Below are 25,977 nucleotides of genomic sequence, written 5' to 3' on the forward strand. Positions count from 1 at the left end.
CAACCCTACATCACTGGAAATATTGAAGCAGAACATTAGCGCCGAAACACTATGTCAGACAGCCCTTAACATGGAACGGCGTGTTCGACTTTGTTTACAGGAAGGAGGTCGACACTTTCAGCACCTTCTTTAAAGGTGAGAAGTTATGTCATATAACGTCGTTCGGAAAGTAAGTTCCATCATGCAATAAAATGAAAAATATAAATAGTAATATCACGACCTTTATAGGGATGAGAATATATACATGGTACAACATTCACACATAATCGCCATAAGAATTCAAGCACGCATCATAGCGAGATACCAAGTTCGTTATACCCCTATCATAGAACGTTTCCGCCTGAATGGAGAACCATTGGGAAACTGCACGTTTCAGTTCTTCGTCAGTACCATAATGTTTTCCAGCAAGAAATGCCTTAAGGTGGAGGAACAAATGAAAATCAGATGGGGCAAGATCAGGACTGTAAGGGGGGTGTGGTAGTTTTTCCCAATGGAAGGTCGTCAGGAGTTCCTGAGTTGCATTTGCCACATGCGGACGAGCATTGTCGTGGAGGAGAATGACACCCCGACTGAGCATGCCACGTCGTTTGTTTTGGATTGCACGACAAAGGTTTTGAAGTGTCACACAATAGGTTTCAGCATTGATGTGCTGTCCACGCTCCATAAATTCCACAAGCAATACTCCATGCCTATCCCAAAACACAGTGCACATGATTTTTTTTGTTTGTAAGCTTTGGTTTTGGTTGCGTTTTCCGCGGTGACGCGGAGTGCCTCCACTCCATGGTGCTTCGTTTCTGTTCTGGGGTTTCATGCAAAACCCATGTCTCGTCTCCAGTCACAATCCGATCCAACAACTCTTCCCCCTCCTCACTATACCGTTTCAAAAACTCTAATGCACTTCCCATTCTTTCCTTTTTGGCATTTTCGGAGAGCTGGTGAGGGACCCAACGGTTACACAATTTGCGAAATTTCAAATTCACTGTCACAATTTCATACAGCACAGTTCTGGAGATTTGTGGAAACTCTAATGACAGCTCAGACAAAGTGAATTGTCTGTTCTCCCCAATCTGCTCTTCCACTAAACGAACCAAATTGGGATTCACAACAGACGGTCGACCACTTCGTTCTGCATCATGAACACTAACCTGTCCACCACGAAACTGTCTCACCCATCTTCTTACCATTGAAGCACTCATTATTCCTTCTCCATACACCTCACAAATCTGACGGTGGATCTCCGCAGCTGGAACATTACGTGCATCCAGAAAACGGATCACAGATCGTACCTCACGTGTGGCGGGAGTTTGGATTGTCTGAAACATAACAACAACGCACTACGCACTACTATCCTAACCAACCTGCCTCAGACTGACGTCTGCACTTCATCAAGGTTGTGGCTACACAAGGCGCATGCGCATTCACACTGCCCCGCTTGCAGCGCCACGGTATTCATCAGTGGAACTTACTTTACGAACGACGTAATATGTCTGTGCCATAATTTTTATGTTTTATTTATGTTTGAGTGAATACAAAAAACAACAAAAAAAAACTCATTTTCATTAATTCAGTTTAGCAAAAATCCAATACTTCAATGTTATTGTAGGGTACACTGGTGAATATTTGCTGTTTTTGTTGAGGCGTGGGCGATATTACCCGGGATGCATATAAACCAGTAAACATACTCCAATAAATCTCCCATCCTTCCTTATTCATTTGCCACAAACCGCATGGAAATAATACTTCATTTACAAATTTTACACAACAAAGAAAACCATGAGTTTTAAAAAAAATCACCCTATAATAAAAACTGTAAATGGCAATACTGCACAAATAAGACAACCTCCCAGTTCCAGGCAGGTTTCGAGCTCTAGATTGATGCATCACTTTACTATGGAGTGCACTTTCCATGATGCACCATGTGGAAGTTGAGATATGAGTATTTTCGGAAATAGACATACTTTACACCTTAATGACAAGAATATAATATAGCAATAAATAAATAAGTTTTGAATGGAGTCTTAGTTATTTATAGAAAAACACCACTTACTGTTAGTCGCTCTATGTGTTTCCTCTTCACACAAATGAGGTGTACGAAAAATTGAAATAGTTTTTAAATATACACTGCAATCAACTCTCGAATTAAGAATTTGTTTCTCATTAACTTGTTTAACCATCTCTCCAACACACGATAAATAATTTTCATATGTTAATGAACTCGCTAAATTTATTAAATTATGAAGTACTTATTAGTTAAATGTATTACAATATACAATATTCCAATTATTATTGTAATTGTAATTTTATTGACATCTTCAATTTGCACTGGTTTATGAAGGCTACTTTACATTGACTATTTACATATGCTATACCACATGCTCTTCCAAAAACATGTTACCACACTAAACACTTCTTCCAAGAAAATACACAATTTCTATGCAAGATTATGACAAGCATCAGACAAAATATTTTAGTATGATCACCTTGTATTTATGAAAATTGACAAAGTTATGAAATTATCATACAATTACATATATTCTAGTTGCAACTAAGAAGAACTGCCACCTTTTTATAGGTAATCATTTATGAACACCACAATGTTTGGAGTAGTTCTTATGATGGATACAAAAACAAGCCAACTTGAAGAGTACCGGAACCTTTCTTCCCAGAAAAAAGGCACTGTATACGTATATTTCTAACAATGTTACTCTTGTGGCTTGTTATATTACAGCGACTAACCTGGAATCTAACCACCAAACCAACTGTAAACTGGCTGTTTCTATGTTATGCTCTTGTCTGTTTTCAACTGGAAGTTATTTATTATTGTTGTTAAAAATCTTTAATGTGGATAAGTCTAAAGATTCTATTAAGACATTTGTTCTGTGACATGTAGAAATAAACACATTGTAACATAGCATCTATATACAAGAAAACAATATATAATGCAGAGCTCATTGTTCAGAAATTAATTTTAGTATATATGACACTTATATCACACTGATTTTCTACCGCATATAACTTGCATATTATTATAGAGCCCCTTCATAATTGTAACTGGAGTGTTTTTGCAATGCATACACTGGAGGTATACTCTTTGCAATAATCGGCAGCCAAGTATGTGCAGAGCCCAACCTCATACGTGACAGAGTTTATTATTGTGTGTTCAATGACTGCTGTCAGTTACAACGTATGCACTCATGATCTTGTAAGTTTCCAAGGCTTATCACCATTCATTAAATTCAATTCAAATGAAATTCTTTAGAACAAGAACAGCAAATATATTTGTCCAAAATAATTCCAAATATTTGCCAAGTTAGCTCCAGCATTATAGGTTAGGTAATATTATTTCTTCCATTCTCATAAAAATTTTGAGCAACTGTATCAATAGTTGAATGGAATTTCCATTTTCGTACCAGCATTGTCCAAGTAAGTGTGTTATAAAATGACAGGAAAACAGCACGGAATCAAAACTATGTCTTCTTCAAACATGACAAAAAACTATGTTTGTGGGTAAATTCAAAATTCCAATTCCAATTTGTGGGCCAACAAGATGAAAACAAATGAAGAACAGCATATGAATAAGCATTCTTTTAATATAGTGGAAAGCGATTGTGCATTCTAATTCCAAATTAGATGCACTTGTCACTTTTCATTTTTATGATTTCAAAAACCACATTTTGAGGCAAAATTGGATGTTTAGGTTAACCACTTATGCAAATTTAAAACCTGTAGATATGTTGCTCTTCCATTTTGAAAAATTAGGTTCACCTAAAAATGATCAGGACCATAATTCTTTGCTGGTGCTCCAAGGACATTTCCAGTCGTTTCTATTTTTAGAGTTTTGCGTACCTTTACAAAGTGGTCTAAGAATTTCTCAAACTACTTTCCACCTTCTACATTACCTGGTCTGTAATGACATTCTTTAATCTACAAGGCTTTTTCAAGTAATTTCTTTTGTTCTGGATGTTCACCTAAAGCTCGGCAAGCATTACCTAAATTAACAAGACACCTTGACACTTTACAATGGTCACGACCGTAATGCTTCTCTAGTATTTGCAAGGCTCTTTCAAGTAATTTCTTTTGTTCTAGGTGTTCACCTAAATCTCCGTAGGCATTACCTAAGTTTTCAAGACATATTCCAACTCTAAAATGATCAGGGCCATAATGATTCTCTAGTATTTGCAAGGCACATTCATGTAAGTTCTTTTTCTTCAGAGGTTTACCTAAATGTCCGTAGGCGTTACCTAAGTTTTCAAGACATATTCCAACTTGGAAATGGTCAGGACCGAAATGTTTCTTCAGTATAATCAAGGCTTTTTCAACTAAGTTCTTCTGTTCTAGATGTACACCTAAATCTCCGTAGGCATTGCCTAAGTTCTGAAGAGAGATAGCAACTCTAAAATGATCAGGACCATAATACTTCTCTTTTATCTGCAACGCACTTTCATGTAATTCCTTTCGATCCAGATGTTTACCTAAATCTCCGTAGGCATTAGCTAAGTTTTCAAGACATATTGCAACTTGAAAATGATCAGGACCATAATGTTTCTTCAGTATAATTAAGGCTCTTTCAAGTAAGTTTTTCCTTTCCAGAGGTTTACCTAAATGTCCATAGGCATTACCTAAGTTTTCAAGACATATTGCAACAATAGAATGATCAGGACCGTAATGTTTCTCTAGTACTGGAAAGGCCCTTTCAAGTAATTCCTTTTGTTTGAGATGTTTACCTAAATCTCCGTAGGCATCACCCAAGTTGGCAAGACATATTGCAACTCTAAAATGATCAGGACTGTAATAGTTTTCTTGTATTTCCAAGGCTCTTTCAAGTAATTTCTTTTGTTCCAGATGTTTACCTAACACACCATGGGTATTAGCTAAGTTTCCAAGGCATGTTGCAACTTCAAAATGATCAGGACCATAATGCTTTTCTATTATTTGCAATGCTCTTTCAAGTAATTTAATTTGTTCCAGAGGTTTACCTAAATCTCCATAGGTGTTACCTAAGTTTTGAAGAGATATTGCAACTCTAAAATGATCAGGACCATAATGTTTCTCTTTTATTTGCAATGCTCTTTCAAGAAATGTCTTTTTTTCCACATGTTTACCTAACTGTCCGTAGGCGTTACCTAAGTTTTGAAGATATATTGCAACTCTATAATGATCAGGACCATAATATTTTTCTTGTATTTCCAAGGCTCTTTCAAGTAATATCTTTTGTTCCATATGTTTACCTAACACACCATAAGCATTACCTAAATTTTCAAGACACGGTGCAACTTTAAGATGGTCAAGACCGTAATGTTTCTTCAGTATTTGCAAGGCCCCCTCCAATATTTTCTTTTGTTTTAGAGGTTCACCTAAATTACCATAACTATTTGACAAATTCAGGAGCGTGTCAGCAATTTTTGGGTCATCTGGTTCAAGATACGTCTCCTGAATTGTGAGGACTCGAAGTAGTAACTCTTCTTGTCTTCTGGGGTTACCTGTTGTTTCATACATCCGTTCCATTTCTGTTAATAAGTACTCAACGTACATACGTTCCAAATTTTCATGATGTTGATTCTCCTTATGGATCCAAGTATCAATGTGCGTAAGAAATGTTTCAAAATGTGGTAGTAACCGTCTCATTCTGGCAGCATCATCTATTGTGTCACTACAAGATTGTGCGCGGCTTTTTAGTAACTGAAATGCTTTGCTCAGAATATCAAATTCCTTGCCTTCTTTCCTTGTATTAATTCGCGTCACTTCTTGCACTAATTTGTGAACGTTTACTAGACCTTCTGTTACATCAATCATTGAATGTTGTTGAAGTTCGTACAATACATTTCCCAACAGTTCATCCTTAATTTCTAATTCTCCAATCTTTCTTAATATTTCTACAGGAATACTGTTTTCAGACAAATAAGCAATTATACGTAGAACCATAATTGCTTGTTCTCCGTATTCAGCATTTTCCTGTATCTTGTCAGTTGTAATTGTCCAGGTTGTAAATGTAGTTCTGGTGTACAAATCGGAACTCTCATCTGGAAATATATAGTTCAGTAATTTCTCAGTTTCTCTCTCATATCTCACTATGTAGTCTCTAATACCGAACCTTGAACCTACGGTCTGTAACTTGTTGTTCGCCTTCCTTATGTACGCAACTGCTTGCTGCAAAGCTAAGGGGAAATAGTGCAAAGTTTCAGCCAACGTCTTAATTTCAGTTTCTTCTGGTTCTTCTAGAAAATGCAAAGCATTCCTAATGAAATCTGTTGCTTCCTCCTCGGTGAATGGAGTTAAAGAGAGGACTTCTATGTTACCCCAGTTCCGATTTCGAGAAGTGATAAGAATGTAGGGTTTGTTTGTTTTTAGAGGTAATGAAGGCATGAACTGAGCAATACCCTCATCTTCATCTCTTCCACTTCTGTATTTCTGAGCATTGTCAAACACAAAAAGACTTCTCCTTTTTGAGAAAAAATGATACACCTCTTTCACTATAGTCTGGATATCTCTAGGCTTTCCTTCAGTTGTTTCTGTGCATATTCTTAAATTGTTTTGCGCTAATCTACGAAAGGATTCACAAAGTGTGACATAATTTTCAGCATTTATCCACACAATGTTACCATCGTAGTCGCTGGAATATTGTTGAATATATTTCCTTGCTAACTCACTCTTTCCAATTCCACCCAGTCCACTAATGGAAGTAGTTTGAGATATAATAGTGATTTTGTTATTCTCTGGATTTCTTTGCATTGCTCCGTGTAATTTGAATAACTCTTCTTGCCTTCCTGTAAACAACTCCACTGGGTCTCTTACATCAAACCAAATTGAAACTCTAGCTGATTCCTCATAAAATTTATTATCTTTTGTGAGGAAATGATTCTCGTCTTTCCACCAATTCTCGACATTAGTCTTCGTTTCTGAAAAAACACGATTTACGTCACTGTCATCTACAGCAAATTTAGCCTGTATTTCCTTCTTTATGGTTTCACTTAGTTCTTTCTCATTCGGTTGATTGACAAAAATTTTAAATCTATTGAGAAAGTATTCTATCTCCTCGTCACAAACAACTTGGTTGGATATTGTTGGACATTCATCTTTATCTCCGACACTTCCGAAATTCTTAGGAAGTTTCAAATTCTTTGCAGCCAAATGTGATATCACATCTTCTCTCGAGTGTCTCGCGAACTCTTCACTATTTTGAATTTCATCTAAAAGCATTTGTTTGAAAGGATCCTCATTTTCAGGATTGAGAAAACTTTCTCTGAGTTTGCCTTTACCTCCTTCTCTCACTTCAATGACTTCTTCTGCAAGTTTCTTGTGATAAACTTTCATAATACCATTACTCACGTTTAGACACTCGGAAGAAAAACATTCAGCTAACATCTTAGCCAGCATCTTGTAATCAGATAAATTACTTAGACTGTCTCTGATTCTTTTGTCATTCATTCCACCTAACCTGACTTTATAGTAATAATTACTTTTGCCTGTATTTAGAATGTCGTTTTCTGAAACTTCAAGTTTCTCAATATCTTGATCGCAATCACTGAAAATAGATGCAGTGTTAGTGAACAGCACCAGCTCATATTCTTGAAATTTACTCCCAAATATTGGATGAGCTTTGAGTTTCTTAAAAGACTCTTTAATGTTACGATAGGCATTGAAGTATGTCTTCAAGTGATAGTCCTTTTTACATCCACCTGAGAGTAATTTATCTAAGGTTATAACATTCTTTTGTGGGTTGTCTCGGTGCTTTGCTTGCAGGAATATAACCTTTGTCTTCTCTTCTCCGCTCTGGTCTGCATAGTTGTAGCTGAAAACTACATCGTCAAGATCACCTGCTTCCTGCATATTTGTAGCTAAGAGGAAGTCTTTCATCTTGTTTTCGTCGCACAGCTTCTTTCCTTGCAACAGTAAATACATCGATATGTAGATTTCGTAGAGATGGCCACTCATTTGTGCAGCCCCTGGCCTCTTGTTATATGTTATGTGTTGCTGCACATTTAGAGATCCTATTCCTTTGATTCCAGGTGAATCATATATTTCCTCGTTATATCTCTTACCCCCTTTTGAAAGTACAGTCGTCATTTTTGCAATTATAAATGGTACTGATGTATCGAAAGACTTCTCACAATTCTATGCTTCTCCTGGTGAGTTGGAGAGAAATACGTATTTTCACATGCACATGCTTGTAAATTTCCTTGCACATAATATCACTACACACTCGATAAAAAACAAAAAACTTTCGGTTAAAGGTCCATTCCTTACTGTGCCTCAAAATGTCTCTCCTCTCTGTGCCCACAGGTTTCTTTTGTATGTAAGCTGGTTGTCTTGTTATATCTCTCTGTCCTTTAGCATCAACAAGTGTTCTGAATGTACCAATTAACTTTTTGTATCTCTTGCTGCTCTGTGTGGTTGGAAATAAGTAGGCAAACACAAATACACACACATGTAATCTGAACCATGGCGTTCCTTGGCCTAATCGTCCTCTGGAGAAGTAAAGTGTTTCTATAGCTTTGTGGCTGTCCTGAAGAATATCCTAAATTGTAGTAGAACCTGAAATATAGAAAAGAGAGTTTATTGATCCATGCCAAATAGAAGTTTTAACATTTGAATAATGAAAACGCCAATCACCATTATGAATAACTTCAAAGTTAGAGCATAAAGGTTTTTGTATAGTACAGAGTTTTCTTAGACTTGTTCTTAAACTTCCCTCTACAGGATGGGCTGAAATTGTGGTTCCACTCCTACAAGAGACAAAAGGTGTGACACACACCAATCGAATGCCAAGAATGATGATGATGGTGAGAGGAAAACCCTCTAAGCCATGTTACCAAGATGTCCGCCATCTCGAAGTCAACTTCATTTCTTAAATGGAAAAGTGGTCATGTGATATATCAAAATTGGCCAGAATTTGACAAGAAGCAGGACAATGTGTTTTATTTCATCATTACTGATTTATAAAAGGTCGCATGTTTATTATTGTTCGCCGTTTGATTTTGTAATGATTTAAACAACAAAACATTTAATTAGGACTTACATATGACCATCACTGATTTCATCAGTTTATCATTCATCATCACCTCAATTAACCTAAGAGGTAGAAGAGAATTATTATGATAACAATGAAACTAAGAACACCATCGTGAGTCCATTTTCATATTTCATATTTCCATTCACGAAAATAAAGTTGATTCAAAAATAGCAGCTTTCAAGATGCATATATTGGGCTTAAAACAAAACTTCAAAATATTGCTTGGTATATTTATATTCATGACAAAGAATTAATGTGGAACAGAAGGAGATAATATGTAAATTATCAGATCTTATCATCTGTTCACAATGATCCAGATATATATATATGGATAAAAGCAAGGAGGGCCAAAAGGGCTAAGTAAAAATCAAAGAAGGTAAAAGGAAACACTCACCGGACAGTAAAAAAATTCAAAATTTTCGCTAATTTCATAGCATCATCGGTGTGAGGAGAAATAGACGGAACCGGAAGTTGGGGCCCTGCAGAGTTGCCAGGTCCCCATCGAAGAAGAAGTGGTGCGTAGAACGAAAAAAACACTGTTTCATCACCAGGCTCGTCGTAAACTGTGAGTGTGTAGGATGACTTGGGAGGGGGCGGGAGGGTGGGTGAGGGTTGGGCATTAAGGCTCGTCGTAAACTGTGTGTGTAGGATGAGTTGGGAGGGGGGCGGGAGGGTGGGTGAGGGTTGGGCATTACTGGGTGGCCTTGTTCAGGCCAGGTGGAGTGGTTGCACTCATGGCCGATATATAGGCCCTCTCCCATCTTTTGCGAACAGAGGTGTTGGCTGGTTGGGGTAGGAGATGGATGATCGCTACCCGGAAGCAGTCGTTGAAACTGATGTTGTGGTGGTTGGTGTGGACGGAGACAGTGAAGTCCAGGTTGTGGGTGGAGGAGCGGTGGTTATTGATGCGGAGGTTGAGGGCCGTTGATGTTTCCCCCAGGTAAAAATCACCACAGATGTTGCAGGTGAGGATGTAGATAAGGTTTGAGGCATGGCAGGTCCCTTTGGGATGGAGGGTAAATTTGCCAGTGGCCGTGTGCACCTGGAGGGTGTGAGAAGTGATGAGGATGGGGCAGGTCTTGCACCTGAGGCGGTTGCATTTATGGGCAGGGGGGTGTTGGATGTGTGGTGAAGGAGTGTTGTGGACCAGGATGTTTTGGAGGTTGGGGGGCGTTTGAAAACTACTCTGGGTTTGTCGGGAAATATGTTTTTGGTTTCGGGATCACTGTGGAGAATTGGGAGAAGAGAGTGCAGTGTGTACCTGATTTTGTTGAGGTGGGGATGGTATTGGGTGATGAGTGCAGGTGGGTTGGTGGCAGCAGGTTTCTTGGTGGTGGTGGTATGTGAGGCAGCTCGCGATATTTGCTTGGTGACCAGGATGGAGGGATATCCACGGTTAACCAGGGCCTGGTGTAGGCGGAGGTTATAATTCTGGCGGGAGGTGGGTGAAGTGTTCAGGCGCTGTCCCCTGAGGGCCAGAGAGAATGGAATGGCTTTTTTGGTGTGGAACGGGTGGGAGCTGGAGAAGTGTAGGTATTGCATGTGGTTGGTGGGTTTTATGTGGATGGAGGTAGTCAGGTGTCCTCCCTCGATGTGCACGTCCACATCCAGGAAGGTGATCTGGTTGGGGGAGTGCGTCCAGGTGAATTTGAGGGAATGGAAGTGGTTAAGTTGGTCCAGGAAAGCTGACAAGGATGGTTCTCCATGTGTCCAGAGCATGAAGATGTCGTCGATGAAGCGGAGCCAGAGGAGGGGTTGGAGGGGTTGGGTAGCCAAAAACTCTTGCTCAAGTTTGCCCATGAAGAGGTTTGCATAGGATGGGGCCATTCTGGTACCCATGGCTGTACCTCGGATCTGTAGGAAATTTTGGTTTTCAAAGGTGAAGTTGTTACAAGTGAGGACAAGATGGGCTAGGTGGGTCAGGAAGTTGGTGCTGGGGTTGTGAGGTTTGGGTCTGCTATTGAGATAGAATTCTATGGAGCGTAGGCCATGGGAGTGAGGTATGTTGGTGTAGAGGGAAGTGACATCAATGGTGGCAAGGATGGTATTTGGGGGCAATGGTGGGAGGGTGCTGATTTTCTGGAGGAAGTGGTTGGTGTCACGGAGGTAGGAGGGCAGAGCTTTCACAATAGGCTGGAGATGGGAGTCAACAAAGGCTGAGATTCGTTCTGTAGGTGAGTTGTAGCTGGACACAATGGGTCTACCAGGGTTGCCAGGTTTGTGGATTTTGGGCAATAGATAGAAGGTGGGGGTTCGGGGATTGTCGGGTATTAACATGGCGGTGGTACGAGCTGTTAGGCCTTCAGGGGGGCCACGGGTGTGGATGAAGTCCCGGATTTTGGTGAGGTGTTCGGCGGATAGGTCAACTGTGGTGGGTTTGTAGGTGGAGGGGTCAGCCAGCTGGCGGTTGGCTTCCGCCAGGTAGTCTTGAGAGTTCAAGACCACCGTGGTGGACCCCTTGTCAGCTGGGAGGATTTTGATGTTGTGGTTGTTGCGGAGGTCTCTGAGAGCTTTCTGTTGGGGAGGGTTGAGGTTAGGTTGGTTGTGAAAGTTATTTAAGAATGAGCTGTCAGAGGTGGTGGAAATGACGGCAGTGATGTATCTTTCCAAGGGGTGGTTGGTGGGCAGGGGGGGTGGATCTTGGGAGGAGGGAGGGCTAAATTGAAGGAGGCTCGGATGGGTTTCACTGGTAGTAGTTTGGAGTGAAGGATTTTTGGCCCAGAAATGTTGCCATCGGAGGTTGCGAGCAAATGTGTGTATGTCAAAAAGTAGACGGAATTGGTTGGGGGGAGTTGGGGGGGAGAAGGTGAGGCCTTTGGATAAAACAGCTATTTCATCAGTGCTCAGTTTATGGCTGGATAAATTGAGTACAGTCTGGTTGTTTTTGAGTGGGTTAGGGTCAATTGTGGTCATGGATCTGGTAGGGGTGGGTTTGTCCGTGGACTGGTTGTTTCCCAAGGTGCGATGTGTGGGAGTGCAGTTTTGGTTTTCAGGGGAGGTCTGTGGTGGTGTGGGAGGGGTGGGCAATGGTAGAGGGGGGTCGGGTAATAACGGGCATGTTGGTGTGGGACTGAAATTGGGCAGCAGTGGAAGGGGAAGGGTGCAGCCAGTCTGAAAAGCTTGACGGCAGAGATTGGAGAGTTTTTGGAGGTGTTTAGTGTTAAGGTCACTGGCAATGGAATGGGCGGTGTACCAGAAGGAGTCTATTTTGTGATGGTGGTTACCTGGGGTCAGCAACAGGATTTTGGTAAGGGATTGAATAGAGATGGACAGTTCTCGGGCGCGATTTAGCTGGGATCGGTACATGGCGTGGGTCAGTTCAATAGCGAAAATTCTCGCTAGTGGGAAAATCGTGGGTTTTATGCTTGGGGGCATGGCGGAAAATGGCAGTTTGGGTGTGAGGCTTTTGGGTGTTAGGCCTAATATCAAACATGAGTGCAGGAAGCGTGCATGGGACGTAGCTTTGGTGTAGGAAACAATAAGAGATCGCAGGCGGTTCAGTTGATAGGAGTTATACGTGAAAGGATTCATACCAAAGGATTCATATATATATATATATATATATATATATATATATATAAACACACACACACACACACACACACACACACACACACACACACACACACACACAAAAAACAAATGGCGTAGGAGACAGTAAACACTCACCACAATTGAAGAAAAGTTCAGTATTTCGAGGTCGTGACCTCATTTTCACAATAGGTAGAAATAAATACTGTCTCCTACGCCATTTTTGTTTATCCGCCCTTCTGGCACTCTTTCTCATTCTATATATATATCGCAGACCTCATAAATTTTCAAGAAGGTGCCATTCCACTTGCCCTATACGTTTCCACCTAATGTCCTGTATAAAGTTGCTTCTTTCTCTTTTGATTTATTCTCTGTTTTGAAAATATTTCCATGTTACAAAATTAGTCCCACTCAACCAACGAATGCTTTTGAATAGCTTTACACAACCATGAATGAGACCAAGGAAAAGTGTTTTCTACAAAATGATTTGAAGTGAAGAGACATAACAAGGTGTTTGCCATTTACAATTTTAACTATATTCCGAGGGTTACTTCAGTCCCCCTTCTACTAGTAGGATGCCACATACTTTCAAAATATCACCCCTCGATTAACACAGGTGTTTTAGTGCTTGCTATCAGTTTCTACATTATCAGCGTGTCAGGTAGATACAGTCAGCTATAAAGCGGCCGCGGTGGCTCAGTCGGTAACGCGTCTGACTACCATGCTCAAGGTCCCGGGTTCGATCCCCGGCCGGTTCAAATCCGGGAACTTTTCTAACGTTGGAAGCGGCCCCGGCGCCCACCCAGCGTCGAATAACATGGGTACCTGGGAGAAACCCTGGGGGGTAAAGGCGGTCAGGGGCGTGGTGCTGATCACATCACCCCCACTCAGGACCGGATCAAGAAAGTGTGGGGCGTTACCCCCACACCCCCTATACGCCTTCATGGCGTGGTGCTAAGCACAGGGGAACACTTTACCTTTTTTTTCTTTTCTATAGGTGGGTTTCATGTGACGTCAGGATTCGCATCGCCGCCATGTTCACGGCCAAGTTGTTTGTCATCTGCAAGGAAATACCCACCACTTTGTGTCCGTTTTACACCTGTGCCAACTGTACGTTTGTTAGTACTGTGTAAAATGTCGGTAACATTGCATAAAATTAATGACAATGTTGTGCCATCTGTAAATAGTAGTAATTTTTCATATGTTCAAACTCTTTGCGCAGTCGACAGAAAAATATATGGAGAAGAAGCAAAGTTTTCCGGTGTAGATCCAAATGAACCGGACGATAATGAAATGAAAGAAGGCCTAAACCTTTGGCCAACTGTAGTTCACGTGTGTGTATTTACTTGGCCCATCTACATGGAATCAATTTGTTTTTGTATTTATTAGTGATTAGGATTCTGCTTGAAATATTTATATCCAGTACAGATTAACTGTAAATTCCAAGGTTCCGCCATTATCGTCTCTGTTTCCTTTTAAGGTTTGTTCAAGCGCTATAATTTAAAATGTTGAGTTGCTCGAAAACAGTAATTTTGCCCCTTGATTTAACAATTTGAGATATGCCAGCTCCGTGGCAGAGTGGTAAACACAGCGCGCTATGATGCCAGGGGTCCCGGGTTTGAATCCAAGCCTGTGCATTGTTGTTCTTTGTGAGTGTCCCTTTATCAATTTCATCATATCATTACTAATTCTCGTCTTCACGATTAGCCAATACTGGCAGAAAAGCAAAGTAAAATAAACATAATCAATCAATCAACTTGAGATATGTTGATATAGCCTATCATTAATATGTTTTAACCAAGCAGTGCTTTATTTCTAACATTACGCAAAGCTTACTACCGGCATCTTTTCTCGTGGATCGGATAACAATTAATAACAGTTTGCATTCACGAACGAAATATAAATAATCAAGTACAAGGCTACAATTATCAAGATAAATTTAACTTTGATTCTTTTCGTTTGTATCGTCAAACTTATCAGAAGTATCAGCACCTTTCTGGCAAAAAACAAGGAAACACTAACAAGGGAGGTTATCTAAGCGTCCCCCTCCGATTTCCATGAAACTTGGCAGGTGTATACAGGGGCCCAAAGGAAGAAATACGTGTTTTTTTTTTTGTTTCGGCTAAGAAACTGTTTTAGGGGGCAAAAACCTCCCCTCTATTGTCAAGATGAGGACAAATTGAAGTGGGGATCTGACCCCTGTGTCCCCCTCAGATTTCCATGAAACTTGGCAGGTGCATAGAGGGGCCCAAAGGAAGTAATACGTATTTTTTTTTGTTTCGGCTAAAAAACTATTTTAGGGGGGCAAAACCCTCCCTCAAATCTCAAAATGAAGTGGGGATCTGACCTCTGTGTCCAACTCCAATTTCCATGAAACTTGGCAGGTGTATAGAGGGGCCCAGAGGAAGAAATACGTGTTTTCTTGTTTCGGCTAAAAAACTGTTTTAGGGGACAAAACCCCCTCAAATGTCAAGATGAGGACAAATTGAAGTGGGGATCTGATCCCTGTGTCCCCCTCCGATTTTAATGAAACGTGGCAGGTGTATAGAGGGGGCCAAAGGAAAAAATACCTGTTTTTTTGTTTCAGCTTAAAATTTGTTTAGGGGTTAAAAACCGCTCTCAAATGTCAAGATGAGGACAGATTGAAGTGGGGATCTGACTCTGAAACCACGTAAATCTGGCATAGGAACAACACGCTCATATAATCATAATTGGAACACACACAGTACAGGACTGTATGATTGTCGGTACCAAGCGCAGTGCAATTGTAGAGATGCCAAATTCATAGACACCATTGTTCCCGGTCTTATCTCATATTGATGCTTTTGTCCCCTTCCATCATCCCTGAAAGTTTGTAACATGGTCACGGAAACATCCTGTATAAACTAATCGGGACTGGACCAACAGTTTAAAATGGAATCGGAACTACTGTGCAAAGTGCCTTCACCATGTTTCAAACCAGAGATCCCTAGATTACAAGGTCATGTCTCCACATTAACGGGTCTTTTGCATGTTCAGAACAAATCACTTTATAGGAATGTTCGATTTTAGGGGAATCGTTACTTAAGGCTACGACAGCCAGAAGCAACTTGCTGACTAAGCTAGAGGTACACAAAGGGTAAGGGGTGATACCCCTGATAAATGAAGAACCACTCACAATCAATTGTAGGAAATCATTGTTGAAGGACTACATTTGTGTCAACACTGTATGACAATCCGCTATTGTTTGAAAGCAACATTATTTTTTACCATGTTCTCCAAGGTGGAATAGCAATAAAAATAATGGTGATATATTTTATTTGAAATTTTGTCTGTACATATGGTCCATAAAATGCACATGGACTTCAACTTTTATAGAGAATAAATCACACCCTGCATATCCCTTCTGTTGTTCTTTTGTAGAACTGCCTGCATCAAAACATAATTTGAACTTCTTTCAATAAATGTGACTGAAAATTTTATGATTATCTTTTTATTTTTTTGTGCAGTTTCTTTTCTCTTAATTATTTTCTTGCATATGCCGATTGTGTTTGGGGGGTAATGTCAGTCTCTGGGGGGGGGGGGGGCTTAGCTCCCCTTAGCCCCTACCTAACTATGCCCATGATAAAAACAGTTTTTTTCCCCAGAACTTTCAACTTGAGGGAGATGGTACTTCAAAACTTTCCGTATCGCTAAAGTAGTCTGTTTCCCAACACGAGATAAATATTTCCTTCCATTATCTTAATGGTTTGTGCTGACAAGCTTTGCAAGTTATATTCATAACACATGCATAATTGCGACCATCAACATGAATGATACTAGCAGTAAAGAGCTCTAGTTTGAGCCTCTAAATGCACATTACTATGGTTGTTTCAGATGATTGAATTGTGTGTCTGTTTCCAAGATCATCCCCATCTCTTTCTACTTCTATTCTCCGTTTTTCTATCTCTTTCTCTGCTTTTCATTGTCTTATTTTTCTCTCTCTCTTTCACTCCACTATATTTGCTCCTCTTCTTCTTTCTCTTTCCTTACTATTCCTTTGTCATCTCCTTGTTTCTCTCTACTATACTCTGTATCTCTCCTCTTTCACTTTCTCCGCTTTTCCTTTGTCAACTTCTCTCTCTCTCTCTCTCTCTCTCTCTCTCTCTTTCTCTCTCTCTCTTTCACTCCACTACCTTTGCCTCTATTTTTGTCTTTCTCTTTCCCTACTATTCCTTTGTCTTGTTTGCCGCCTGCTTTGGAAGGTCTGTTCATAACGACCCTTTTGACCAAGCCGAGGTGGTTGTAAAACTGTGACGTCATAGTAATGACAGGTCGCTGGGGAAAGTCCACTAGTTTTATCAAGGGAAACTTGTTTCTCTGTTATTTCCTTGCGCTTATGTTAGTGTATTTCCAGTATTTTTTTATACGTTTCATGTTGTAGTGTCTGGGTGACAATAAATAATGTCTCACTGTGCTGCAAGCACATAAATTGATAAAAAAAACGAAAAATTCCCATTTTGTTTACCGCATATTTCCGTCCGATGAGAAGTTCCGAGCAAATGCTATTGAAAGACAAATTTCAGGTTGCTATTTTTCTTTTTATACCAGTGTGTTACGAATGTGATTTATAATCCGAATTAGTAGGAATTACAGCAAAGAAGAGTCTGAAGGAAGGCGCCGTTCCTACAGTGATAATCCCAGTTACACTAGCTTAGTGACGATAACAGTGTTGTTGCAAGGCGTGTGAAGTTGGGGTTGCCAAATGCGGACTTTTTTCTTTTTACGGAGTACATGATCTGACTACCATTCTGGAGACTCGGGATCGATGCCGGTGGGAGAACCGGGATTTTTTGCACATGTTCAAGCGGCTCCGGCACCCAGCCAGCATCGTATAAAGTGGGTACTTGAAGGAAACTCTGGGAGATAAAAGCGATACTTAAAGTTCAGAACATTGAGAGCTTTGTTAATAAATTTGACCTGAAAAATGGAAAGTGGTTATATATAAACTTCTCTTCCCGAAATTCAGATAGTAAAATTTCCGAATCGAGATTTTAGATTTTTCGGAATCTGGATTTTTTGTCCATAATTAGTGTGAAGGCAAGATTGCTAGGAAGTGTCTGTCAGATCGAGAACAAGAATCTTGATTACTCCTATGATTCGTCTGTTCAATACAGACAACTATCTAAAAATATGTTTCAGGGGTGGGGTCTAAACCAAGTGTCTCAGGAATAATAATAATAATAATAATAATAATAATAATAATAATAATAATAATAATGTTTTAATGAAAATAATTATATTAAATCAAATTTATACTAATTACAATACATAAATTAATATATTATTATTATTATACGAATAGATAAAAAGACTGTATAAGAATAGATATATAACAGCGCATATTCATTACGTAGCTTACCTGTAGTTAAGATCGTAATAATTTACATAAATGCAAGTGCCCCGGAAATGAAATTAATGTCAAATAGATGAAGAATTGAATATTTATCGAATAACAAAAATGATGTTACATGTAGTTGAAGAGAAGTAAGTTTCTGATTAATATTTTGTGCATCTTATTTTGAGTAATGATGTACATAAATTTTCCTTGTAATGTAATTCAATGACGTAAGATCCCAATATAATCCTTGCCTTCTAAAAGTTCAAAGGGAATTAATAACTATAGATTATGCAACAAATGCTAATATTTTAATTGCTTAATTTTCGTACTTAATAAGTCTTTCGGGTGGGAAGGAGGGGTCCGGACCTCCTAAATACGTCCCTCCTGTCCTTCAAAGTCGTATGATCCCAATATTGTATTCCAATAAGTTCAGAGGATATTATACAACAAAGGCTAAATGAGTATATTTTCATTATTTAATTTTCGCACTTAATTAGTCTTTCGGGTGGGGAGGGGGCAGTCCGGACCCCCTAAATACGTCCTTCCTGCTCTGATTAAAGTAAGTTTCTGATTAATATTTTATGCATATTGAGTAGTAGTGTATATAAATCTTCTTTGTAATGTCCTTCAAAGCCGTATGATCCCAATATAATCCAGAGGAAATTATACAACAAAGGCTAAATGAATATATTTTTCATTATCTAATTTTAGTACTTGATAAGTCTTTGGGGGGAGTGGTCCGGACCTCCTGGACCCCTCTAAATAACTCCTTCGTTCAATACAAAACGAAAAAAATCGTAAATACAAAACAACAGAAAGTACTTCGTGTTTTGTCAAGACTCTACTGTGGACATTCTTACTCATTTTCATCACATTCTAAGAACGGTTTAAGGCATACTCATCTTGTGCATGTTGCTTTATATCGCTATCTGTTAAAATTATAATACATTTTCCGAACTAGTGCAGTTTGAATCCATCAGCACGCGCGATGTCTGAAAGCAGCAGACGATTCTCGCCGAACAAACCAGCCTCCTGGCCCGTGCGTTTGGTGAATCTCGTTCTTGCACGAAACGCACGGAAGCACTTACATAACTCGCGTTACAGCGCCTTGAATAACGTAGTGTGGAAAACGACCCAAGAAACTGGTTCCCCGAGACGATGACAAGTAGATGGCAGTGCGATCGACCCAGGTGCTAATTTTGTTATGAAAGTAATGCGGCTTAGTTAGTTTTTGGAATATATTGTGTAGATTTGTTTCTCTAGAAAGGCGGTAAGTGAATTGATGGAAACAGTTATATTTGTGGAGTGATTTGCAGTCACGAAATGGCATTAATTTGGAAAGAAAAGTAAAATAAAATTAATAAATAAATAGCATGCGTAACACAAGAAGAAACATCGCAATGTGATTCCGGACGTCAGGTCTTGGACTCAGGCCCGTAGCTAGAGGGGGGGCAAGGGGGGCAACTGCCTCCCCTGAGACCATGCCTTGCCCCCCCTGTGAAAAATATAGAACACATTCCTATCGGGAATTCTCACTGTTCTTTACAATTATATCCTATATTGCTCTGGGAACTTAACAAAGACACTTATGGATTTGGTGATTTATTAAGGAACGTGTGTTGGATTCCATAATGTCGTACCAGAATTGGGAAAAAAAATCTTTCCATATTCAGATTTCGGAAAATGATTTCACGATTTTCAGTATCTAGACTTTCTGAGTGCCCTTATATTATTAAAGATGCGTAGGGCTAATGTGTTTGGATATGTTTTCTTGAATGTATTTTTATGGAGTTTGAACTGCTCAATTTTTTGTTTCCCACATCTACCTTTTGCTAATACTGATACATGTGGTAGAGATAGAGAGAGAGAGAGAGAGAGAGAGAGAGAGAGAGAGAGAGAGAGAGAGAGAGAGTGGATATTTTATTTTATTTACTTAACGTCTCTTTTCTGCCACTTCTAGTTAATCGTGACGATGAGAACGAGTGATGATATGAAATTGATTTAGGGGCACTCCTAAACAACATCCATGCCCAGGCTGGGGTTTGCAAAGCGACCGACCCCTGACGTCGCAGTGCGTTGTATAACAGATTACTGGGTCAGTTATCAAACATGACGAAAATGTGATAGTGTTTCACATTTATTATTTCTGTTAGAAAGCAATAAAAAATGTGGTGTGATGTCGGTTACACCAGGTATCTTTTGGAGTGTAAATAGAAAAGGTTCTAGGAAAGTTTTGCAATACACCTCTCATTTTCAAAATCTTTGAAAATACTTTCCACCACTTCTTCAACCTTCAAAACCATTCGTCGAACCAACTCTTCCATATTTCCTGAGGGAAGTGGGTACACTCGTCATCTCACGCCCTTAGAAGGTTCTCTTAATTGGAAAACCTATTCCTTTTTGCCTGTTATTGACGTGAGGAAACAGTGCAGAGTCACATGGCGAGGTCTGCACCGTAGCGAGGATGCTCCAGCACTTTCAGTCCCGTAGGTGCAAAATACTCGATGCCAACTAAGCATCTGCCTTTGAACGTGGACGAGTGTTTTTGAGAGCTTGAACTACTTGGGCAGGCACTCCTCGGTGTACCACTTCGCGGTGACGGTCTTCTGTGTTAATAGCACCACGTGCTCCACTAGTGTTGCCCACGGGACGAGACGGGACAGGCTTTTAAAAATTCGAGACGAGACGAGATTGACCGTGTGTCATAAGACAAACGAATATTTTCGAGACGAGACAGCATTTCCACGGGACTCCACGAGACGAGACAGGCCAAAGTCTCGTCTCGTGGGCAACACTATGCTCCACAACTCTCCTTACAGTATAGGCGACCACCATCCTCTTCTTTACTGATCGAGATTCTTGCACAGACACTGGCATAGGCGTGAGTAGACCTTCTGATTAGGGGAGGGGGAGGGGCAAAAGCCTTGATGAAAGTTCAGTCGGGAAAGAAAATCCTCATTTTATTCTCTGTTTAGTTTCATTGCATTGGTGGGTATATATAATGCAGTAACATAGAGGCACCATAACGAATAAATAAATTATCTGTGAAATATTTAGCCCTCCTTTTCCTTCATATAATTGTGTTCATACATTTAAGACAACTTCTTTCTCTGGTAATTTACAATGCATTAGAGAAAATAATAAAACTGCGAGCGGAGCGAGCAAGAAATCTTTTACATCCAAATTTTTGCAAACTGAAAACAATATTGATTTAATATGGCACTAAAATTCCATGGGGCGCCATGGCATTCTCTTTTACATTTTTTTTTTCATTTAGATCGTTCGGCACCCAAGGCCAACTCCCTCCGCCCACTAGCTACGGCTCTGAACTTAACAAAACTGCAATAAAAGCAGACACTGCGAGCGAAGCGATCAAGAAAATTTTACGAATTGTATTTTTATCTCTATAAAATTTGATATCGAGGGGGCAATTGCCCCTTTGTGTCCCCCTGCAGGTGGTCTTGGCCGCCTGGAAAAAATAATGCAAGAAAGAGTATCTTGAGTATCATTTTGTCCTGTTACTCTTAGATTCTCCTAGTCTTGCTTTCTTTAACCTCAATGTTTGTCCCCCTAGAATTGATTTCTGTCCAAGGTTGGGGCGGGGCAATGCCCATTGCCCCCTGTGGTTGCGCCACTGCACCCTTTTTCCCCGTAGTGCTTTGAACTTTAATCGCTTGAAAATACTTGATTTTCTTTAAGAGTCTAATGTCGTCTAATATCGGTGATAAGATTCCTCTACACTAAATTTCTAGGTGAAAGTATAATAATGTAGGAACATGGAAGGGGGGGGCAAAGCCACCCCTCCCCCTTAGAAAAATGAATGTCAACCTAAAATAATATATTTAACACGTGTAATTTGATTTTTCATAGCAATTTACATTAATGCGATGATTTCAAATGCAAATGATGTTTTTTGGGGGGCAAATATGATAAGCAAAATGGGTGTGTGATATGATAAATGTATTTTATAAAGGAAAGGGTAAGTGTTGACTTCCTGTAGGCATGCTATCATTTCCATAGTATTCTATTGCTTTTAGAATATTTAGCGGCAGTAAAAATAAATGCCATTTGCAACCGTGAAGCTAATTGGGATTGCATACATTAAGAATGGCAGATGATGCCATTTTTCGATGGCTTGTATTGTAGCATCGAAACAAGAACTGGACGAGCAAGTATAAGAAAAGTTGTTCGCCTTGATGTCCTCTACACATTGTGAAAATTGCCCTGCGTATATAGGTTCAAGAAAATGACGTTGCGTTGCCAGAGGTCCTGGATTCGAATCCCGGTTTGGACATGAATGTTTGTGTTTGTCCAAAAATGTAAAAAATGACAACCTGAGAAAAAGTGAATAACAGGGCATGCTACCGCTTAGGGGTGTTCCTTTAAAAAATAAAAAAGTCGGTATGGCGTTTGTATGCCACGTGGGAGACCGGGGTTCAATTCTTGGGGTGGGTGATCTAAGATCGGAATTTTTCCTGTCTTGTCCCGCATAAAACAGCTCTGGGGCTCATCCAACCTTAAATCAATGGGTACCTGGGCGTAACCCTGGGGAGTAAAGGCTGCCGGAGCATGGTGCTGATCACATCACCTTCAATTTGGCCGAGGTCGAGAATGTGTGTGGATCTATCCCCACATCCCCTAAATGTGTCTTCATGGCACGGTGCTATATACAGGAAACTTTGCCTTTTTTATAACCTAATTTTTTGCCAAAACATTCTGTCAACTCTTCAGCTGTGGAGTGGATTTTCCTAATTTTACTCATCTTAAGCCATTCTGTTTTTCACAGAAACCAGTATCAGTATTTTAAAAAACCCTGATATTTGGGGTTTGTACCAGGGTTGGCAAAATTTGTGTTTTTTTTAAAAAGAACAAAACAAACTGTTTTTTTTGTTTAAAACATGTTTTTTTTGTTTTAAACATAGTTTTAAACATGAGTTAAAAAAAACATGTTTTAAACAAAACAAATTCAACCTTTTCCCAGTAAATTATAGTTAAAGTCGTTAAAGAGAAAAAATACTCATTTTTATGAGTACAATGGCGACAAGGACAGTTTATTTACCTTTGGAGATAAGGTTTACCATACTGCAGGGTAGGGGTGTGGGGTACAGAATTTTTTGGGTCGAGACGGGGAAAATTCTCAATTTCCCGAAAAAGTCGGAAAATTTTCGGGACGGGATGTGTTCGAAATTTCCCAAAGCTCTTGAAATCTCGAATTCTACATGTAATTTCCATCTTAAGTGCTTGTTTTTGCACTTCTGGTACAAAACCACAATGCAGAGAATGTCTAGAATTGACGACGTTTTAAAATGACCATTCGGAATTTCCAGACTGCTTGGGATCCCAAAACGTCGGAAAGTCAGGATCGGGACGGAAATTTTCTTTCCCGATCCCGGTCCCGACTTTTCGGGATCTCGCACACCTCTACTGCAGGTATAGGCGCCGACTCCATGGGGCTTAAGGGGGGGGGTCGAGCCCCCCAATATTAACAATGTGGGGGCAGAGCCACCCAAATAATTTTGCTTAAGAGGATCTAATGTATTATTTTGCGTCTCTTGTAAAGTTTACTCTGAACTGTGCCACATGAACTTAACTTTTAATACACATTTAAAATTTTCTACACCATCAACTTTGGTGGACTAAAACCGCTAAACCATCAACTTTGGGGAGGCTATGACCAGAGACAGCAAAACGCATGATTTATTACTAGTATATACTAAGTATGTAATTATGAGTATTGTTAAATTTTTTACTAAAAAAAAGTTTCAAAAGACGATGTGCATGAACTAGGGTAGTGGATGGGACGTTCGGGCTACAAATGGCTCTCGCATGACATTCAGAACGAGATCATTGATATATTAGGGAGATCTGTTTTGCGCTCCGTGGTAGCAGATAATAAAAGTCGGGAATATTTTGCTATTATGGTTGACGAAACTTGTGACATATCCAACCGTGGACAATTAATATTCTGCATTCGAACTGTGAATAAAAAAATGACATTTTTGAGGAATTCATGGGCTTTTATTAGGGGTGTGCGGGACGGGAAAAATTTTCAATTTCCCTACTGAGTCGGGAAATGTTCAAAATTTCCCGAAGCTCTGAAAATCTCGAATTATACACGTCATTTTCACTTTAAGTGATTTCTGGATTAAAAATTAACAATTTACGGTAAGTTCCAGAAATTGACAATGCAGAAAACGTCGAGAAATAACGACATTTTCAAATGAGCATTCGGTATTTCCCGACTGCACGGGATCCCGAAAATTCGGGAAATCATTTCCCGAAGTCCGGATCGGACTTTTATGAGATTCCGAACACTGTGGCCAAAACTTAAAAAAGGGAGAGAGTGAGTCATTCAATAATTTATTTCAGTGATCAGAGCCCCCCCAATAATTTTGACAAGTCGGCGGCCGTGACTGCAGGGACAAAAGTTGTGGGTAATAGCCCCCCTTTTTCCGCCACTACTGAAGTAGGTTAGGATTTATATTCATCTAAATTTCAAGAAACTAAATATTATAGAATTCCTATCCTCGTCCTGAAAAAATCACGGTGAAATATTTCCTGCTGCCTGAACAGTTTATATAGCAGAAAACAACCTGCAGTGTCATAATAGATTCTCCAGATGATTTTTTTCAAAGTACAAAATTATGTTTCTGCGCTTCATTCAGTTATACAAACCAATGAATCGTATCGCAAAAGCAAAAAAATCACGTCACGATCAAAATCACGCATTGTGTATTTAGATATTAGTTTCCATTTCAAGCTTCCACCAGTCTCAAACTTACAGGACGATACGAAACAAGGAACTGAGAGGTTTCGATTTCTACAGTAAAGCACGTGTCTTTCTTGTCGCACAACAATCTTGCTACCTTGTGCATACATTGCTAGCCTGCCTAACCTAACAACATAGGCATTTAGCCTAAAATTATAAAGCTTTCTCCCGTGACGTCAGAACATAAGGTTGCTCAAGTGTTGTGCGATAAGTGAGACCTGTAAAGAACGGATTAATTGACACAGATTCAATGAAAAACAGGGTTGCCAAACAAAAAAATTATCACAGACTATAAAATATCTACCACCAAAATGTGTTTTAAACACTTGTAAAAAAACATGTTTAAAACAGATTGTTTTAAACGTTTAAAACATTTGTAAAAAAAACAAAGCCGTGTGTTTTAAACGTTTAAAACAAAGTGTTTTAAACACTTTTGTTTTAAACATGCCAACCCTGGTTTGTACGCTTTGTTGGTGACAGGCATCTGTGAGACCTCACCCAGCAAGGATTGGAGTACGGTGAAGGAGGCCCCTTATACACTGTATAGTTGATTTCATATTATAGTCATTAAGGAACATATTTTTCATAATGTAAAGAGGATACAAAATTCCTTAGTATGAAATGACATCGTAATCCAAGAAGTCATTGATCAATCAAGGGGTTCCCATTTGTTTGTCGGGTGTCAAAGAAATGTGTTTTCAACAATAAAATAATACAATTCACACAATATTTTGCAAATTGGTTAAAGTAACCAGTAAGCCAACATTTTCTGTAGTGATGTAAGAGTCTCCCCTTTGAAGCAAATAGGATCCGTGGTAGTCCTAAGAGACCCTCAGATTCGATTTTCGGTGGCAGCACATTTAAATTTCAAGTAGATACATTTCGGATTAGCCTATTTGTCTTAAATTTTATTCATATTTGATGTTAGACTTTTTTTTTCTTTTGTTCGTTGGAGTTTCACAATATCATCCCTTTCCGGTTAGTAATAGCTTTGTGTGTGTGTGTGTGGGGGGGGGGCAACACGTCCTCCTATGTACCCCACTATATCTGCCAATGCGAAATAGCTATATTAAAAATTTGCCCCCTCAAGAATTGACTTTGCCCCCCCTACTAATAATTCCTGGCTACGGGCCTGCTTGGACTGTGTATTAGAGTTTATTTTTCTATGTTATTAGAATATAAATAGTATCCTGAGAGATATTTCATACCGAGGCGACAAACCACAAATGTCGCTTGAAAGCGAGCAGTCGGAAATCAATGCAGCCTTTCGAACCGTAGGGACAAAAGCTCTGACTGCACCGTTTCCTC

The 25,977-nt window shown here is 39.6% G+C and overlaps 1 protein-coding gene across 2 annotated transcripts in view; it reads right to left on the minus strand.

Annotated features, from left to right (window-relative positions):
• Positions 1-2,400: 2,400 nt before the first annotated feature.
• LOC145989829 (uncharacterized) overlaps positions 2,401-25,977 on the minus strand; it is a 105,857-nt gene continuing 82,280 nt past the window's right edge. For both annotated transcript variants that reach the window (XM_083125224.1, XM_083125225.1), the window contains exon 3: positions 2,401-8,532. In XM_083125224.1, the coding sequence (XP_082981350.1) occupies positions 3,925-8,064 (4,140 nt within the window). In that variant the 5' untranslated portion in view covers positions 8,065-8,532 and the 3' untranslated portion in view covers positions 2,401-3,924. The remainder of the gene's footprint in view (positions 8,533-25,977) is intronic.

This window comes from Lepisma saccharinum, chromosome 7, assembly GCF_977018435.1.
Source record: "Lepisma saccharinum chromosome 7, izLepSacc3.1, whole genome shotgun sequence".
In the NCBI taxonomy this organism is placed as follows: domain Eukaryota; kingdom Metazoa; phylum Arthropoda; class Insecta; order Zygentoma; family Lepismatidae; genus Lepisma; species Lepisma saccharinum.